The sequence below is a fragment of the Trachymyrmex septentrionalis genome, unplaced genomic scaffold, assembly GCF_001594115.1.
Source record: "Trachymyrmex septentrionalis isolate Tsep2-gDNA-1 unplaced genomic scaffold, Tsep1.0 scaffold132, whole genome shotgun sequence".
NCBI classification, from domain to species: Eukaryota; Metazoa; Arthropoda; class Insecta; order Hymenoptera; family Formicidae; genus Trachymyrmex; species Trachymyrmex septentrionalis.
The window spans coordinates 697,339-710,868 of record NW_017304461.1 but is presented as its reverse complement, the minus strand read 5'-3'; the positions used below and the strand labels follow the sequence as shown (position 1 = coordinate 710,868).

General features: G+C 32.5%; 3 protein-coding genes across 3 annotated transcripts in view; 1 reads left to right on the top strand and 2 right to left on the bottom strand.

Annotated features, from left to right (window-relative positions):
- The window catches only part of LOC108757135 (tetratricopeptide repeat protein 25-like), a 6,575-nt gene extending 4,456 nt beyond the window's left edge, over positions 1-2,119 (bottom strand). The window contains exons 1-2 of the mRNA XM_018501536.1: positions 2,063-2,119; positions 1,476-1,754 (exon numbers count right to left, since the gene is read on the bottom strand). Of these exons, the coding sequence (XP_018357038.1) occupies positions 1,476-1,663 (188 nt within the window). The 5' untranslated portion in view covers positions 1,664-1,754; positions 2,063-2,119. The remainder of the gene's footprint in view (positions 1-1,475; positions 1,755-2,062) is intronic.
- A 2,344-nt stretch (positions 2,120-4,463) lies between these two features.
- LOC108757136 lies at positions 4,464-11,607 on the bottom strand. The gene is made up of 7 exons (XM_018501537.1): positions 11,409-11,607; positions 11,037-11,290; positions 10,133-10,408; positions 8,864-9,287; positions 7,872-8,135; positions 6,231-6,501; positions 4,464-5,003 (listed from the first exon to the last, which is right to left on the bottom strand). The coding sequence occupies exons 2-7, from the start codon at positions 11,269-11,271 to the stop codon at positions 4,653-4,655; spliced, it is 1,821 nt and encodes a 606-aa protein (XP_018357039.1). The 5' UTR covers positions 11,272-11,290; positions 11,409-11,607; the 3' UTR covers positions 4,464-4,652.
- A 906-nt stretch (positions 11,608-12,513) lies between these two features.
- The window catches only part of LOC108757137, a 3,108-nt gene continuing 2,091 nt past the window's right edge, over positions 12,514-13,530 (top strand). The window contains exon 1 of the mRNA XM_018501538.1: positions 12,514-12,737. Coding sequence (XP_018357040.1) covers positions 12,570-12,737 — 168 coding nt within the window. The 5' untranslated portion in view covers positions 12,514-12,569. The remainder of the gene's footprint in view (positions 12,738-13,530) is intronic.

Sequence of the window (13,530 nt, the reverse complement as noted above, 5' to 3'; positions counted from 1 at the left end):
ATATATATATATATATAAGATATAAAATAATTCTACAGATATTTAATTATTTGATAATAACTTGATATTTAATCATACATATTTTTAAAGACAAAACTTCCGGTAAAAATATGACTTAATAATATTTAATGTTATATAGCTATAAGATTGCAAAAAAGCCTCTATTTACAGCTTTATTGACACAGGAATTAAGCCGCAGGCTGTTGGAGAGATTTTTTTTTTAATCGAGAAAAGAGGAAATCTATTTGTAGAATTAAAACGCTCATGGCTATCCGCAAAAACTAAACATCGGCCGTTTATAAAGTGATATTCTCGTTGAATGTTTTTTCAGGGAACGAGACGTATTGACAACATTTCCGATATTCCCCACGACCCATTTTTTTTAAATGCGGCCGAAATGCTTATACCTTAGTGACAACAATGATAGCTAATTATCGTAACGAGCTTTAAATTTTAAATATTCGGTGCAGTGAAGTTATGCTAGGTTTTATCGATAACTAATTTACCCTGCTATGTCCAATAAATTTACATAGTTAATGAAAATATTTACTAATATTTCTGTTTAATATATTATTATATTAAACGCCGTAATCAATTTATTAAAATGCTTGTGGTATTTGAAATAACATTAAAATTGAGAAACAATTAAGGAGCAATGTAATAGAATCATTGCAATATTAAAATCAAAGTTTCTTTAAACCAAACTTTCTTTATTTAATTCTTAGATGAAATTTATTGAAGATAAAAGATTTGTAGAGAAATCTTCTGAAAACTTTTAGAAATGAGACAAAACGAGAATTTATTTCATAAGTCGGAAATCAAAAATAATTTTTTTTATCATTATAATTTGGGACTCTGCGTTATCGTCTATTAACTCTCTTAATTATCATCTATATTAAACATAAATGAGTTCTTACTCTTCTTTAGGATATTAAGAATAATCGATAGATAATTAATATCATTTCTTTTCGCATAGAAAATTTTATTCATTACTTATACATGTCGATCAATCTTTATATCCGTACATAATATTGACACGTTGGACGTAACTAAGTTAATAGGAATATACCGTGATCATTTCTACGTATTCATGTGTGCAGATCCAATTTCCAGTTGAAAATTACAGAACGTCAAGGCGGCACAATGGCTCTTCCTCTCTCATTGTTACATGTTACGCGTACGCGATCCAATAGGACCGTATAATATCTTTTCAGAAACAAAAATATTAATAAGAAAACGGTCGGTGTTTAGACTTACGTGACAAAAAAGCGGGAAACGGAAGTGAGTAAGGGGTTAATGTGCTTTTGATGTAACTCCGAAAATGGCGATCGATTTTAGAATTATTCAACGCGGGACCCTCGAGACCGGCGTTACGCTCACGTCAAATTAGCTAAGCTAATCAAAAGTCATGAAATATGAAGTGCAATTAATGCCATCCAATACTTAATATCATTAACAGATATTGATTACTCTACCGTTGGCACAACTCGTCCGCTTCGTGATGTAGGGCTTGTGCAAACTGCCGGGGATTTCCATGGGACAGTTTCGAAACGTTAGTCTTTATCTGAAGGCGTGCACGACTCTCCGCGTTTTCTACAGTCTGCTTGGTGACATCGAGATCGTGCACGGTGCTGTTGAGCTTCCATCTGGCAGAGGTAGCCATTCATATCGGTCGAGTCCGGATCTGTGAGTCCGCCTGATCGAAGATATTCGCGATTTGTTTTTCAGACGGAAACCTCTCGCAACCAATTTCGCTTGTTTAAAATCGATTTTCAATACAATACGGTATAACACACTGGGCTGTGTTCCAAAACGTATGTATCTGCAGTAATCAAAACTATGTAGTTTATGTCATATAATATATATTTTAGAACACAGCCTTAAAAGAAAAGTTTTTGGTGTTTGTGGTTTATAATTGGTAAAATAATTATAGAGCTTTATTTATTACTATTAAAAAAATAAAATTATAGTTATTTTTTCACATATATTATTTTTGTTACAACTATAACAATATAACTATAAATATAATTATAATTACTAGTATAAATACGATTATTATTACCAACGTTATAGTTATCATCGCCTGAAATTTCAGCCCCAGCTTTTTACATTTTCCCTGTCTCTTTTGCAGACTCTATGATGTTTATTCGCATTACGATGTTTTATCGCAGCGATATACCGATTGTTAATTGGCAAGAATAATTAATTAGCCGTTATGTATAAACGTAATTATATTTATCTTACTATATAATTATCTTATTCTGTTTTATATATGCCACATCGTCAAATGTTTTCTTTATTAAATCATATATTAATATGATTTTATGAGACAAATTCTGATAAAGATAATTCCTATAAAAGGTAAGCAATAATAATTTTAAAGCAGACGATCGATACCGCGAAAGCTATTATAATTACTATGCGGCAGCTTTTATAAGCATTCCCGTGCACGAGAAGTAATTTTTGTAATCTATCTTCGTATAATCTGTCTTCGTAAGTTTCATGCGTATCTAGAACAATAACGCATAGTGACCTGTTTTCCGAGTTTAATAGAAATCCATCTCATGCTACACTGTAAAAAAAATACATGCAAAGTTACAACATTATACCATTGTTATTTATAACTTTACTTACGCGTGTATATTCATAAATAACTTGTAAATCAAATTTTAATTAAAGTTTCAAATAAAATTATTTACATATAATATTTTTCTCTATAGAATAACACAAAAGTACATTATACAATTGAAGTCTAATTTATAGGCAAATATATATAGAAATATATATTATATGATAATTCATCAATGAATTATGTGCAATTTTTCTTAAGCTATATTATCGAAATTTATGAATGTAAAAATGCAAACATAATATGTATAATATAATATTACCATTATTATATATTACAAACATTTGTGCATACATACATAAAAATTAAAAATAGACTAATTATATATATATTTTATAATTTTATATTATTGTGATTTTTCGTCTAATATAAAAATATGTCTCAATTAGAAATGATTATGTGCTACATTTTATATAAACGTAATTTGAGATATTTCAACTATAAATTGTGTAATTTTATACATATTATTTTTGTGATTTTATTTATTGTTTAATTTCTAACGCGATTTCAAAAAAAAACACAACATAACGTAATTCTTATACCACACGTTAAACTTAACGTATCATTCAAAAATACGAAGTAATTTTGAATTTATTAAATTCCAAATAGCAAATACACATTATATTTTCACATTATTTTATTTATTATATTCAATTTCCAACTAATTCTCTCTTCCTTTCTCTTTCTGCCGCTCAATACATTACCATATTATCCCCACGCGGCGGCTAATTAATTATTCTTGCTAATTAACAGTCGGTATATCGCTGCGATAAAACGTCACAGAATTTGCAAAAGGGATAGGGAAAATGTAAAAGACTGGGGCTGAAATTTCAGGCGATGATAACGACTGAAAAACGGTAAGAAAAAAAACGAGGAGGGTCAAAAAAACTCAGAGAATGTCATTGCGGTAAGGAGATTTTCCGCTACGATGCTTTTGGTAGCTCCGTAGGCGTTCAGAATGTTGCTCATCTCAGATTGGAAGGCACGACGTCGTTATTGGAAAACGACCGTGCATCACGGCGAAATGGTCCTGTCAGACGTCACCAGATTGAAACGCGAGAATAACGAGGCAGCGCGATGATGCGTGGTAAATAAAAAGAGAAGTCATCCATTGTGATTACGTAAAGTAGCGAGGTGAAACGTTGGTTGAGAATTCTTACCCTCCGGAGCTGATGTAAAAATTTATAACACAAATTACTGACATTGAATCTGTAATCCATTTAATTTATGTTAATTATAAGAAAAGCATTACAATCTGAAAATAATTTTCTTAAATCATCAAAATAATTTCGTAAAAGTCTCAAAAATAATGAATAATGCTGCAAAAAGTTTTTTGAGCATCCTATATAATTATTTTGATGATCCAATGAAATTATTTTCAGATCTGCATCTCAAATTTTTTAATTCTTTAACAAAACCGTCTTTTCTATATAATTTTATGTAAAATTTTAATGAGCCAAAATAACATAAAAAATGAATACTAAGTATATTTTAGCAAGATCCTATTTGCAGATGTAATGTAAAGAAAAAATTAAATTGTTTGACATTCTTTATAAAGAGATTTATAATTAAATGGCTCCAATAGACCTACCGTCAGCTTCGGAGGAATGTAATTAAGTGGATCTAATAAACCCACGTCAGTTCCAGAGGGTTAATGCCACATTATGTCGACATAATATTATTACGGTTCCCACAAGTGATGAAAAACGGTATGAAGTTATCCTAACGAGTATTAAAAATAAGCGTACGTATTTTATATATACATATTTTTATTATAAAACGTGAATAAATTACCTTCATTAACGTAGAATAAAAACTGTGAATAAATCGACGTGGTACAGACTTTATTTAATGGCCTTCAATAAATTTAAATTCAACAAATGCGCGTTTATGACATAACGGTTGAGTGATCCCTGTTCGCGAATCCACATCATTACATTTGCGTTTAGCGTCGCTAATTTACACTAAGTGCCGCGCAAACAATGCAAAAACATCACTGTTTGCATTGTCGATTGATGATCGATTATTCGAACTCCTGAAAATTCACGAAACCCGGTCGCTTGCGCGGTGGGGCGTGCTGCTTTAACAAAGCGATCCTGGCGTCCCTCTCCGGATCCTTTGGCAGGCTGGGTAATATGGTCCTTCGCGTGGATGGCAATTTGAACTTTCGATCGATTGGCTTGCAACCCGGCATGACGGAGAATCGTCTCTTGGCGGGCACGACGTTCATTCGCCGCCACAGAAAATCCACGTCTCCCTTCATCTCTTTCGGCATCAGCTCGAGGATAAGCTGCTGCCTAGCAGTGATGTCGTCAAAGTCACGCTCCACGTCCATCTCGTCCACGATCCTTACGACCCTTTCATAGAAATCTATCTGCGGATACATTTATAAGACCGATCCTTGAATTAAACACCCTGTGAATGGAGAATGCTTTGAGTATTCCCTACGTCAGCGACTCGATTGTGTCGCGTAATGGCTAAAACTGCTTCTGGCAAAAGAGAATCGTTACAAGACGATTCGTCTTTGCGAAAAGGTTTTCCGAAATGGCAATTTTTTTTTAGTTTGTTATAATGTGAAAAGGACTGCAGTGATTGTGCAAATAACGGCAATATGTAACACTTTTAAACGAAAAAGAAAAGAAACTTTTCGTCGATCTCGTAAAAGATGTACAGTCCCTGCAAAAAGTTTGAAATTAAAAATATATATTAATATTTATATTTATATAAAAATCAATACTATATAATTACATACGTATGGAACACAGTTGTGTGAATAACATTATATATTTATTTATTTAACAACATATAATATTTTTATAATTTACTTACTATAATTATTATTTATTATAATACTCAACTTATTGATGATAAAAATTGAAATTTTTTTGCATAAATATTTTAAATAATCAAAATTACTTATGCAAAATCTTATTGCGATTCACTGATCAGTTGTTCTGTAAAATGTTCTGAATAATGTTAAATATAAAAATTTACACAAAAAATTGAAATTTTTGTTATTCAAGTATTATAACAATAAGAAATAATAATAAATGCAGTAAATAAAGTGTAAAAATGTATTGTTAAATATTATATAATATTATTTATACAACTGTTCCATATGTATATTGTTTTAGTATTTATTTTTATATGGAAAATATAGACATTAACACATTTTCAATTTGAAAATATTTGCAGGAACTGTGGGGCTGATACATTTTTAAGGATGCCTAAACAAATCTAACGAGAACACAAAATTCCGAAGAAAATTAATTTTTGTTGATTTAATGAATATAACATGACTCGCGATAATACCCCAATGAATATATATTTCATCGTAGCCGCGCCGCTAGACTTCATCTATTAAAAAATTCAAAAGATGCGATGGCGCGGATTGCTCTGAAGAGAGGAAAATTAGTGCTGCAAATTGCTGGCGGCGGTGAGCAAGTTGGTTTTAGTCGTCGTTTTCCGATACTTTTTAAACACATTCTCGCGCATGCCGCAAGCTAATTTTAAATAATGTGCGCATATCGATCGTAAAAGAAATTCGACCGCAATATGGCGATGTCGAATTGGTTTGCGAATTTATAGATTTTATTTTTACCAGACAGTCGATATTAAGTTTTCTAGCGTGTGCAAGCGTTAAAAGCGCGCTGTCTCTCGCCTCGTTCCGATTATTCTGATAAATCTCTATCCGCAGCATCAGATGCTCGATGTTCAGGACCCATTGGTCACAATTTGCTTCCCGCGCCATGTCCTGTCCCTTCTTAGCGAAGAATCTAGCCAGGTCGAAGCGGTGTATGTCGATGAGAAACTTGCAAAATTCATGATATAACCAGGCGAGCTCGAGCGACACGGATGCCATAGCTAATCTCCTGTTCGAACCGCAAATATTGGGGTCATTTTCGAAATATCGATCAGTTAAATGGGAATTATTATAACGGATTAACCGCGAACATAATTATAACTGCAAATTATCATACATAAATTATTACGTAATGTTCTTAAATTATATAATCTATCTATAATTGTACAAATTATGTAACTTTATGCTAAACAGAGATAGAGGCAGCTGTTAAAGAGCGAACTTGTTAAATATAGATATAGTATAAATAAAGAATTAAAATAAAATAAAATATTAATATTTGTGGCTTCAAGAATAAGTCCATTACAAATAAAATGTTTATTCTCCACAATTATCAGTAAATTATATGGTCTTAAAGCGATAAATACAATTTGCAAACGATTAAGATGTGATAGACAAAATTAAAAATAAAAATGTAATCACATTAAACTATTATTTAATTCTTTGTGGACTGGCGATCTCGTTTGGAATCATTTCCTTTTTATTGTATAAACTGCTCGTATTTTTTATGAAACTTGGCTTATGGAGTAATTTAATAATGCTTTATTCTAATCTGAGGTGAAAAATAAAATTCAAAAGGAATTTAATATGACGGATAATGGTAAAAGAAATAATTTGATTATCATGAAACTCGGTTTTCGAGAATTTTTAATTGTAATAACGATTTTTCAGTTTCTCTTATTTGTGTGAAGCTCACCATCTACGTAAAAAATTAACATTAAAAATTAAAATTTCTAAATTGACTTTCAAACTCTGATTATTCTGATATCAACCTTGTGACACTAAATATTTCTTTATGAAGATTCCTATCCTTTTGAAATTCAATATTTTCAGATACCAATAACTTTCTAAAACCTAGTTTCACGATATAATCAGATTTTTTTTTTTTTCAATTTGAATTTTATGATTCTGAGATCAGAATCTAATTCAGCGAAAATCTTTAGAAAATGGGATCATCCGTACGTTACTTTATTAAAAAACTTCAAGCCTCAAAAGGGTTAACAGAGAATGAAATTTGCAGAAATACATAAACGAAAAACTGGTGTTTGATGAAATCTTCCATCAGTGTTGCTTGTGATTTAAAATTCTAATAGCACAGAAATAAAATGTAAATGTCTACTAGCATAAAAGCGATAGATAACGGTAGATAAAAGCGTTTATTAATATTCTAAGGCAAGCCCTTTAAGAACGTAGAAGTAAATAAACAACAGGATAAAGATAAAAGAAAATATGTAGAAATATTAAAAAATACGAATAACAAAAATAATACACATAAAATATAAAAATAAAAAGCTAAAAAAGACGGATATTTATTGAGATATTACATATTGAGACATATTACACATTCTGTCCTAAATTCTATTTATGAATGATTTATACCTCCGGAACATCTTCAACGTCTCCTTCAAATTCACAGTCCGCATCCACGCGAGATCAATGTCCCGGGGCAACGTTGCAACTCGTATTCCCAAGTGATGCTTCAAGTACCTCGTCTTCATTTCCTCGTTGTCCAGACACGTCAAATTACGCGGGTCGATGTATACTTGTGCCACCGTTTTGTACAGCGCCTCTAGACACCTATGCTTCAGCGGAAACATCTTGTCCGTGTATGCGTCAAACGTATCCTTGATGTGATAAACGAGCCTGGTAAAAGATCATGGCGTCAAGTCAGAATTTCATGAGTTCAAATATGTTTAGAAATTTTATAAAGATTTTGTTCACACACACACACACACACACACAGACACACACACTTTTATATGGATTCTGAGTCTTTTATATATATATATATATATATGAAATGTAACTAACAAAACTTGCTTAAAATAAAAGATAAAATGTTCTATAAATACGATCCTCTAAGTCGATGCTGTTCAGAGATATACTCTTTGAAACATTGGACATTTTGACATGAAATATAAATTATTTTGTAAACTATTATTTTTTTGATAACTGTATGTTAATAAGTATTATTTTGTACACAGAATGAATTGAATGAATTAGTAAGTTAGTAAAGAAAACACATAGTTTCTTTTCAAAAAAATGTGCAATTTGCAATATGAAATTACATATCTCTTCTGAAAAGCAACTACTTACGTTTTTTTTTTACTAATTGATTAAAGAACAGTAATAAAAAAGTGAATTGCCAGAATAGAATATAAATCTCATGTGTAACTAAATTTAATTTTTTGATAATTCTACTTTAATACTTTTGTGTGCAGAATAATTAAAGGAATCATATAATCCGTCTACCAATCAATTTGGGCGTCTCACATAATTACTTTAATGATCTAACAAAATTATTTTCAAATTTGTATACAGCTAAATTTTTAGATGCTTTAGCAAAGCCGTTCTTTCCGTGCGTTACTGACTTGAAGAAGGTCAGGTAATCCTTATTCATTCTCGCGGTTTGTAAGAGGCGCAAAAGAAAATCCGCCTTTAGGATAACGATGTTCTTTCGCAATTTTCGCTCCTGTTCTAGCATCTTTCTGTGTCCCTTCGAAATCTTACGTCGAAAGAGAGTAACGTAGAACGGCCGTCTCATATGCAGAAGATCCTGCAAGTACATCGCGTTACGGTAGCACGTATTCGCGAGGTTAAGCAGTTCGGTAATCGACCTTTTGCTCGGCGAAGCCATGGTCTCCGGCCGGTTCACAATCTCTTCAAGGAAATCCTTATCGATCGTCAAGTAACCCATATCCATTCTCGCTATAATGTGATGCAGTCGTTTTATTCGCGCCTGCTCTTGCTCTTCAGGATCGTTCACCTTGAATTTCACCTCGCCTTCCGCGATATCTGCGATCATAAAACCGATCTTTGTGCATGTCAGATTATTATTGAGGCAATTTCAAAGTGGTTATATAAGCATTATTTTTTATTATTATTTTCCCTCTATCGACCTATGGAATTTTGCATCTTCCGTTATCAATTTGGATCTTTGAGCTTCAATTCAGATTTTTATATTGTTCCAAACTGTATAAAAATTTGAAAAAATTCTTGTATACTTGTGAAAACGAGCTTTAACGAGCTTTTACTATAATAGAAGTTGGATTGTTAGAAGGGCGATGAAAACTTGACAGTATAAAAAATTAAGTAATATGAAATATAACTTAAATATTAATTTCTTACATAATAGAAAATGGAATACTTGAGTATATTAGAGTTAGTATATTTTACAAATTTCTCTCTGTGGCCCATTCCGCATTTTATTTATTTTTTACAGATATAAATTTATTTACCAGAATTCACAATCAAAGATTGACTATACCTTAATTAGCCAACGGAGGTTTATTATTATTTTATTTTTAGAATTTTTTCTTATTTCAAATAACGTATGTAGTAGTAATATTTTCTGATGGATGTTGAGAGAAACGTGACGATTGCTCGATCATGTCACTGAGAAATACTTATATCACAGTTACTTGACTTCGGTAAAGCGAGGTCCGATAAGAACCCAGATATTTTCTTGCTCTACCATCATGAAAATTGAATTTCATCTGGTAAAAGTGAGCACTATTTCGTGTCGACTGTTCTCTCGCCATCACTTTCAAGTACTCGTTGAGTACTCGCTCGAGAACTGATATCGCGAGCGAGCACGAAATAATCGTATTTTCTCACTTCGCTCGAATAGCGATACGCACCTGCGAGCTCGTCTTCCTCCTCCTCGAGCTTGTCGATTAGGAGCTCACGATGCTTCAGCAGACGCCGTATCCACGGGAAGAGCAGCAGCAGCGCGATGGGCGACGTGTTCCGGCCGACGCAATCTTCGATAGTCTCGTTTGCCTGATAGACGCCGTGCTCAAAGGTCATCCCGTGCCGCCGCATACCCTCGTAGGCGTGAACCAGACTGTGACTGAACTCACCGATCTGGAAAAGCGCCTCCACTCGCATTCGCCGCACTTTATAATGATCAGGATCTGCGGAGAGTGAAACGATGATGCACGAATGTAGAGATCAAGCGTACTTTTTCTTCTGCCATTTTTTCTTCTTTTTTTATAAACTTATCGAACATCATCGATCGACATTCCTTAAGAGACCACCGTTTATACAGCACGATTTTTTACAGGATAAACGTTATTTATAATATACACTGTCAAAAAACTACAACAATTATAGTGTTTAATTTTGGAACTTACTATTAGATGTATATTTTTACACACTTGTAAGTAAAGTTACAATTTACAAATAAAATTATTCTTCTTTATAGTAATTAAACAATTTACAAAAGTAAATTTTTATTATGTAAAAATATATTTTTGTTAAAATAAGTTTTATACGTATTATTTATGTAGCTTTACATACTTTTTTACACTATAGACTGAAAACGTGAAACGAAGTGAATTTTAAGAAAGCAGCCATAAATAGACAAAAGGCGTGAACGTGTTATTATTGTCGACGCGTAAAAATTAGAGTGAGCGGAACAGTTAATTACTAGAATAATTACAATAATATTTATTTGCATATTACGAAGGTGCTAAAAAAATATTCTTTTTAATATCTAATTACGTTTTTAATTTTAGATTCTATAGTTTTTTGCAATCATACCTGTTTTCATACATTTCTCTGATAGTTTTTCCGCCGCGAAATATTTCGCACACTTCCTGAGCGCTCTGTAGAGGCCGATTAACGTTCTTAGGTTCTCGACCTTGGCTGATTTTTCGAAATAATCTATAGCCAAGAAATATCTTGCCCGAGCAGTCAGTTGATAGCCCCATTCACGATAAAGTATATCTTCCCTGTAGACTTCGGGAGCTTCTTCTCCCTTCAACCCCATCGCCATGATGATCTATTGAATGTTTCTGAGCAGAGAGAAAGTAATACTCTTGTTAGATACACACACATACACACAACACGATAGCAAAAACTAATATTTCCATAAAGATAGCAATAACTAATGAAAAATTATCAGGATCCTACGTTTTTTTCTTCTAGATAAATTTACAATAAATTTCTTTGATGTACGCGAAAAAACCGCGAGACTTGTGTTTTATTTTCACATGATTGCTTCTTTCGCGTTATTAAATTTTATTAATCACATTTATGATTGATTAAACTCGTGTTATCTCTCGCATTACGTGACACCCAAATGACAGATTGATGAATGGATCATCGTGGATGGAGCGTATCATGTGAAAATAGGTGAATATGAACGACGATACATTGCGACTGTCGCAGATTCCAAAATGCAGCTTTGCAATAATGTAATTTGACACAACCCGCAAAGTGCCAAATTTGGTTTATCCCAGCACATTCGTGGTTGTAAATTAGTAGATCAATAGAGAGAGAATAGCATAGCATTAGTTATAAATGAATTTCAGTGGATTGAAACACCAATGATTTTAATAATGTATGTCAAAATATATATATTTAGCGTATTGATACAATATATTAAAATATACGAAATTGTAATTATCGTTTTCTTCATAAAGCATTATTTTTACAATTTAGAAGCGAGATCCAAAATGCATACATCCGCACAATGGAAAAGCAATATTTGAGGTATTTTGCTATTCGCGAAACCAGGTCATTTTTCCTTGAATTTTTTCACGGAAAGACCCGCATTAGAGCCTACTTGTTTCATTGTTGCGCTCCATTATACGCGACAATTAATGTCACAAAGGATTCTCTTGTGTATATTGTGGTATTTAGAAATGAAAGCGGATTGTGATGAATATTTCCTTGAACTGATCCTGGAATACTCCAAAGAAACTCAAACGAGAACTTTTTGGCTGCCACGCTTTACATCTCAAAGAGAATATTCAACAAAATATTCAACAGGATATTCTGAGATTTTGGACCATTCATTATTAAAGTTTTCATCAAAGCAGAAGTTAATTAACATTTTTATTGTAATGAAACATGCTAAATAATACGAGTCTAAAATATGTTGGTAAAAAGTATCGAAACGACAGTTTGCCTTTTATATTTATTCTTGTTGTTAGCTATCAAAGAAATTATTGTCGTTAGGAAATTGATAGAATATTATGCATTTTCCAGATTACTATAAATCGACCAAGACGAATCCTTCTCGTAAACCATCGCGGACCATCGGGTTAACGGTGCCCTCGAGATGCGGTGATGGCTTTGTTATATAGGTTCGCGCAGCTGCACGATCGCAGTGGCACGCGGGTCTTCTCCTTCGTCGTCACTAGGACCGTCGTGCGCGATCCTGAGAGGGACGTCACCAGCAAGGAACTAGTATGCGGTTTTCAAAGATGGGCCGTCGCGTTTTCGCGCGGGGAAAAGGTAAATTGAAATTTCGGTGATATCCGACTATTTAATTTATTAACTAGAATTGCTAGTTATGAAATTTTTCCTACAGTCTATAAATTTCTAATTAATTCTCAGCAGAAATAAGCGTACAAATTTTTTCTTTTTACTGAAAAAAATCTGGTAATAATACCAAATGTACTTTGTTTAGCGTATTAGTACAATATTTAGTACATATTATCGAAATAATAATAATAGTAGAGGAATGAAGAGGATTATGGATTTTGTTTTACTGAAACAATTCAATAGATATTTATGTTACATATAATTACTTTTGATACATGTTTATTAGTCGTAAAGTAGTATTAATTATGCTATAATAGGTAGAAGCTTTTTGGATATATAGAACGAACACAATTTACAAAAATAACTGAAGAAAAAATGCGATTTTGGAAGAGGAGAGAGCTGGAAATGAAATACCACCAACTAATATACATATAATATCTTTACACGTCGGATGCACACATGTTGTTATCAAATTTATTTCAATTATGTCATTTGAAAGCCACAGTCAAGCTAGACTAAAGTTACAAAATTAATATCAATTACGTACTTCTCATAATTATATATCCACCCGTAAAACTGTCTGCTACCTGCAAAATGGAAATGCAGCTTTTGCGACGCATTTCAAAACACAGCATTAATGAATAATGGCCATCTTATAACCAGACTGTGTGAAGAAATAATTTTGACAGTTAATTCCAGTACAAACTATACAAAATATTCATATTCCACACCTCCCATTTATCTTATATAGCCTCCTTTCCTT